General features: G+C 43.7%; 1 protein-coding gene across 1 annotated transcript; it reads right to left on the bottom strand.

Annotated features, from left to right (window-relative positions):
* Positions 1 to 320: 320 nt before the first annotated feature.
* On the bottom strand, positions 321 to 6,462 carry LOC147727373 (perilipin-2-like). The gene is made up of 7 exons (XM_086961455.1): positions 6,433 to 6,462; positions 6,147 to 6,342; positions 4,650 to 4,732; positions 4,099 to 4,384; positions 1,832 to 2,016; positions 1,357 to 1,491; positions 321 to 1,054 (listed from the first exon to the last, which is right to left on the bottom strand). Exons 1-7 carry the CDS (start codon positions 6,460 to 6,462, stop codon positions 674 to 676), a joined length of 1,296 nt encoding a protein of 431 aa, XP_086817581.1. The 3' UTR covers positions 321 to 673.
* Positions 6,463 to 6,797: the final 335 nt, after the last annotated feature.

Here is a 6,797-nt window from a genome sequence, read left to right as displayed (position 1 = left end):
GTTTGCTCCAGTTTCTTACTTCACTGTATACAGCACACCCACTTGGTGAGCTTAGAGTTGAAAGTGTGGCACGCGAGGCCCAGGCACCCAAACACCTGCATATCCAAGCATGGTCGGACAATTCATTTGCAACCATGAGGGGGCACATGCTAAACTCAAAGTTACATGGGTGTAGGGCTTGTGAAGTTCAATCAGCCCTCCATCAGATCTGATTAGGTATGAGCACAGTCATTCCATCAGAACATTAGGTGTGTTTTCCACTTGCAACCCAGACTTTAATTTTCACCCAGGTGGATACATGAAAGGTTCACTCGAGACAGTATGCTGCTAGAAGTGTTTATTACTATAAATACACAATACATGGTGACACACTATGACGTGGTGTAGAACCAATTCGGATTTCGGATACCATAGCACTTACTAAAAAAGCATGTTCACCAGAAATTCATGTGCAATACAAAAAGTGCTCAATAAAGACCAGTAACTGGCAAGATTCAGTAAATTACCTTCGAGGTAAAGACAATTATGGTCATACAAGTGCTCCGCAAGCTTTTATACATTTATCCTTGCATGTCCAACTTATCCATCACGATTAGATGATCCATGCTGCACAGCTGGCAGATAACTTGGCATAAATAGTATACAGTGAGAGCTGCAGTGCATATGGTACAAACTAATTTTTGCATGCATGTTGGCTGTTAGTCTCCTTCACCTTTTCCTCCGTATGATGAGTGCCACCCAACTGGGGATAAAAGGGACCCACCAACCAGTTGAGTGGCGTGTTGTTCACAACATAGTCCACCATATTATCCATTGAACCCTTCATTTTGTCCAATTGTCCTCTAGTGGTCGCAAGAACGTTGTCGGAGATTTCTCTTACAGAGGAGGCCAAGTGGAAGTTCTGGTACAATTCACCAGCCATTGTACTCATGTGGTGAGCCTGTTCCTGGATGTTGTGGGGCAGGCCGTGTATACTGGACACTAGAGTGATGCAGGTGGTCTGAAGATGTTTTGTAAGGTTGTGGGCAATCACCAGGGTACGAGACTCAACATCCTGGGGAAAGAAAAAGATTGCAAGTACTTGAACTGACAAGGCTACGCAGTATTAAGTTTACAGACTGTACAAGCTGGCTATACTAGCATCAGTTTGAGCACAGGAATCCAGTCACATCAGCTTCATGAGTGATGCCACTGAAGTCTTGCAGGGTTCTGCAGAGCTTCAGTTTAATGTACAAGGCTGCAGCAAGCATCCACAAATGTAAGGTATAAATAGCACTACATTGCCCGCACAACAAATTCTTAAACATTAAGGCAGTAATCTGGAAAAATCTGTAGATCAGAAGAGTGCAGAGTTACCTCTGTGCCGTTACACTCCTCGCCAACGTTTTGGCCTGTGCTTTTGCTCCATTCCAACCAAGATTGGTAAAGCTTTTCTTGGGCATCATGCAGCTTCTGGTTGGCGCTATCCATATTTTTCCGTGCATATTCCATCTGAAGGAGAAAGTGCGTTGATGCCTTGCGTTACAGTTCAGTAGATAACAGTAAGAAAGTAACCAGAGTGCAGCTAACCACTGCAGTAACATTAAGAAACCCCCTTGCAACACATTTGCATGTCCAGTATTGTCCATTTTGAATGCTATTGGTCTAACAGGTCAGATTAAAAGGAAACGGCAGGCAATGAATGCAGCAAATGTTTAATGCACATTTCCAACCCGACTGAGTTGAAGCAAAGTGGTAGAAAAGAAAGTTTTAATAAGAAGATATGGACTTTCAGCTCAATACTAGACACATGTATACAGAGGGATACACACAGTTGCAATGCATTTCTTACCAGGGCAACTGTACGGTGGAGGTGAGAAATTGCTTCCTGGCTCCTGGATTTTGCATCACTCAACCCGGCTATGGCTTGACTGTAGGCACGCTTCTGAACTTTGCGCGACAAGGAACATATTCGAATATAGTAGTTTGGCTTCTGAGCCCCATCTTCAAAGCCTTGCACACATGCAGTTTCTGCAGCTGCAAACAGAAAACAAACTATAAGTTAGGACCACAACCTGCCAACGCGATACACAATAACCCACACTTATGCATTCAGGGAAGTGAAGGGAATAATGTCCCGCAATCACAGTAACCATTACAAGTGGTAAGAGAAGCCATTTACCCAGCTTCTTTGTGAAGCAAGTGCTGTATGATTGGGGCATGGAAAGCATGAGCTCCCTAGCCCCTTATAAAATACTAACTTTAGCTTCACCAAGTTATGTCTCGTGTTAGAAGGGATATTTGCCTGTTGGAGAATTAAGGGGTGACATTTAGACATGAACATGTGCTGCCAAATGAGCAAGACAAATTTAGTATCCTGCCGTGGTAAAGGATAAGGTACACAGCTTTTGTATTCAATTTTATATTTGGAAATAAATGAACAAACCAAACAAAAACCATTCAAACTCAAAACAAACTCAATTGTTTGGTGCATAGCACCACTAACGAATTCTACATTTTTTAACAAATGTCCTGAGAAAGCAAGTCTGGCAGCCATGAAAGACGTCAAACGTTAACCAAGTCAGTCATAGGAGATCTTTGTTGCAGCAACCTCCCCCCCACCCCCCAAAAAAAAAAACAGAAAGCAGCACCTGCAAGTTGAAAACAGGTCTCTGCAATAACCAAATGAAACCACCACCTCCTCATCCTACTAGGATAAAAGATGGACAAATGTAGGTTTATATTTAGTTCAGAAGACACCAACGTGGTTCTAAACTGCAAGACCCCAAAGAGTCTTTGTAGATTTCTGTTAAAGGGCTTCCATGAGCCCATAAGCTGGCGAGCTTTTGGAAAAACACCTGCGTGCCGGAGAGGCATCGAGGCCTGTGACGGTTACTTGGCGGCCTTCTCACCCACCCCTAATCATGTGTCTACTGATGAGGGAAACTATCCGGAAACCCGGGCCTTGCCACGGGTCTAGAGATCCTGGGAACCACAAGTACTTACTTGCACCAACTTTGGTGAAACACTCATGAACTTGTTTCAACTCTTCAAACTACATGCACTTCATAAACCAGAATGCTCAGAGGCGATCCGGAGGAGAGGCTAGCGGTGTGCGATCGTAGAAGACTCCAAAGAAGCATGTAAATAACAAAAATATCTATGTGCACACATGAACTGGCACCTTGTAAGCACAATGCAGCTTATGTACAGCTCAACAAAATCCCACCACACAAGATCTTGGCATAAAGTCCTACTGTTTCAAAGCAATAGTGTGCCCAGTGGTGCAATGTAGACACTTTTGAGGGGATGAATGGACAGGTATAGGTTACACATTCCAAAGACTACTTTGCAGAGGAAGCCGACACAGCGGGTTATGCTGATGGGTGGCACCCTAGGAGCTTCAGATTAAGGAAACTCCATCCGGCACACTAAACCGATCACTTGGATTTCTACAGGATAAGGGATGAAGGTAGACTGATAGAAATCCATGGATTAGTCTGCCAAGGAAGGTGCAGTGGAGAGTGTAGAGAGGGGTTAAGACTATTTACATTCTTGGGCCTGGGGGCGCTCTGTGGCCTTTTTATGGGCAGAAAAGACAAACTAGGGGATCTGAGAACAAGCTTGAATAATCTACGCTTTAAGAGCCAGTAGAATCTAGTCTGCCAGTTGCCAAAAATTGTTCAGGCCAGTACAAGAATAGGATGTGGACTTATGGTGGGAAAGAGCAAGTTGAAGTCTAGGAAGATAAGGCCCAGTAGGGAGTGTATAAACTGAGCACAGTAGGAAGACCAGTGGAAATTCTGTGTGCCAACTGAAGGTTTGTCATAAATTGCTGCGGATCAAATGACACTAAACCCCGACCAGCTGTGGCGATGCAAGGACTAGGTAAGGGCACCCTGAGACCTAAGAGATAAACATGTGATGGCAAAGTGAGCAGCAGCCAGCATCAAGGTCCCATAGCCATCAGTTTCCCTGCACAGTAGGCCCTTAGAGAGTCCCTTCGATACTACAAACTGGACAGAACACAAGATGTTTTAGATACCAGCAATAAAAAACAAACTTCAAATATAGAAAGGCTTACGGTGGAGTAATTAAACGAATCCCAGATGCACTCACCCAACTCTTCCTCGGTCAGTGGGAGATACTGGTCTATTAGAGTCTCTGATTTGGTGAGTGCCGAGTCCACACCATTATTCACAATTTGCACCACATGGCTGCCCAGCACTGTGTTAATACTGCCATTTACAACAGACTTTGTCAATTCCACACTCTCATGAACAGCTCCTTTGGTCTTGTCGACCACACCAGTGATTGTATGAGCCACAGTATCTTTGGCACCCGTTACTGTAATGGATAAGGCTTCTTTGGCACCAATCATCATATCGGAGGCGTTGGAGACAATCTAATGAAAATAGAACATAAATCTTAACATTTCATTCAATGTATAGTTGAAGCATAAAAGAAATTGCCCGATTTGGCAAATGTTCAATGACAAAAGTATTTACAAAAACGACTAAGATAAAAGCTGCACAGGGTGAAGTTTAGAAGTAGCAACAAAGTACAGGAATAATCAACTACAGAACCAAAAAAGGGCATGCACAGTCAGTATTGCTAACCACACATTAAAAAAAAAAAAAATCATGCATCTGTATTATTGAAACCATTACCTTGTCTGACGGCTGATACAATATTGGCAGCTTCTCCTCTATCTTATCAAGACCCATACATGCGTAGTCATTCGCAACTGAAACTAAAAAAATAAATATTCGTTTCATACAGTTTAAACCATTCAGTTTGTATAGTTTCAATGAGCAATTATTTACATGCAGCGGCCAGCCTCTACTCAATTAGTAAGATTGAGGGTGCGACGTGACTTCATGTCTAGGTAGACAGTTTTGATCTCACGGCCATAAGAGTTCAATTTATAGTAACCATACTATCACTCAAATTTCTGAGGGATAGATTCACTTTTCTTTGCATATACACAACAGTATACAAACAAATACCAAACAATTGTAAACATAGGTAGATGCCCAGTGCAGCAGTTCAGTTTACAGTCGCATGATAAGTTTTCTGGCAACACATTCCAGTGGTCATATGGTATGCGACAGCCAAGACCAGTCATCAATAAGACCCAGCCCATAATAGTGCCTCCAGGTAGCCACTACTTTATAGCATTATCAGAGCAGCCTCTGCTATTCTAGGTACCTCCCTGGCCATATAAATATCCAACCCCTTTCTCCACCCTTGTAGGTTAGACCTCCTGACACAACCACCTCCTCCCAATGCACGGCAATATCCCCCTTATGCTACCACCAGTCCCTAATGCTAAACAGGAGCGTGGCCCAGGGACATTCACATGATTTTGTACACCTAAAAAGGACATTCTGGCTCAAGTGGGTTATCAAACACCAGGGTGTTTTGCAATTCGTGTGCCACTTGGTCCTAATGTGGCTGGATTACTGGGCAAACACATTGTGTGTGTTTGTGGGGGCGAGAAGAGTGAGTCCATCTCACGCAGTCCAGGGATATCGCTCTTCCCATTGCATGTAGTTGTGCCCTGTCATAATAAACCGTGTTGTATTTCGAGCTGTATTAGCCTCAACCTAGAGTTAATGGTTACTGACTGTTGGTGCATTAAGGCGGTCTCTTAGTCAGTGTAAGCCATCTCACTCCTGTCCCGCGCCCTTGGAGATTCACAAGGGTGTGCATCATGTTTAGGGTTTTGTAGGTATTCCCCCTCTCGAGCACCTCCAAAAGCAGCCAATCCCAAAAAGGAACATAGTCAGGAACCTCACTTCACCTTCTCCTGCCATTTGAGCAACTGATACCCTCTAGAGCAATAACAAAATCGAGCCACCCCCCCTCCTCCCGACCCCTTTCCAGGAGGCCCCAGCCTTATTGTATCCCAGGCCTAAAGGTGCAGATACCGCACTGAAAGGGGTTACTTGCATCACTACTTTCAAGGGATGCATTCACAAATTGGAACAGTATGCCGAGTAAAACAGTAGTTTAACTGCAGTCCATCTTCCCACCCAAATCACGCATTGTAAATGTAAAACACCGAGTAAAAATGTTTTAAACCTTGAGCAACAGCATTGCATTTAACATTTCCACGGGGGCGGGGGAAAGCGAGCCAATAATTAGACCTTAGCTTCACTTACTCTGAGGCTCCATCTTTTGAAGTATTGGTTTAGCGCTGGTTATAGCCACGTTAGTGACCGTCAATACTCCCATTTCAGCCACTTCACAGACAGACCTCAGGTAGGGATGGTTCTCCTTTATGTTTGCGTAGACCGAGGACACCATGCCATAGGTGGAGCTAATGAGGGGGAGGCCGATCACGCGTGACACCACATTCTGTTTAAGAAACAAACATTGTAAGTCAACTGGAAAAGGTCTCTGGTTTTACTAAACAAAAAAATAAGCAAAGTCAAAATAAGCCATTACCTGTGGATGCTCAACTGCTACCGAAGCCATTGTGGTTATTTGACCAATAGCCATGTATATCTTCTTTACCCCAGTTGCTGATCCATCCCTTAATTAGCGCCGAGACGCCCACGGGTATTCGCCGCGCTCTACAAATGTCAATAAATAAATAAATAAATAAATTGTTGTATCGCAAATCCTATTGAACGGATAGATAGAGGATTAGTAACATAAGGAGAAAGTCACGGCAGCAACTAAACTACTTACCACCACTAATACACATTAGCAAAGGAACGAGAGAAACCAGCCAACTCCCGAAAGAAAAATCATGTCTTTGGGGGACACTGCAAAAAAATGTTAACTAGAATAGGAATGAGCCCGTCTAA

This window comes from Lissotriton vulgaris, chromosome 3_1, assembly GCF_964263255.1.
Source record: "Lissotriton vulgaris chromosome 3_1, aLisVul1.2, whole genome shotgun sequence".
Taxonomy (NCBI): domain Eukaryota; kingdom Metazoa; phylum Chordata; class Amphibia; order Caudata; family Salamandridae; genus Lissotriton; species Lissotriton vulgaris.
This window is presented reverse-complemented; position numbering and strand designations above follow the sequence as displayed.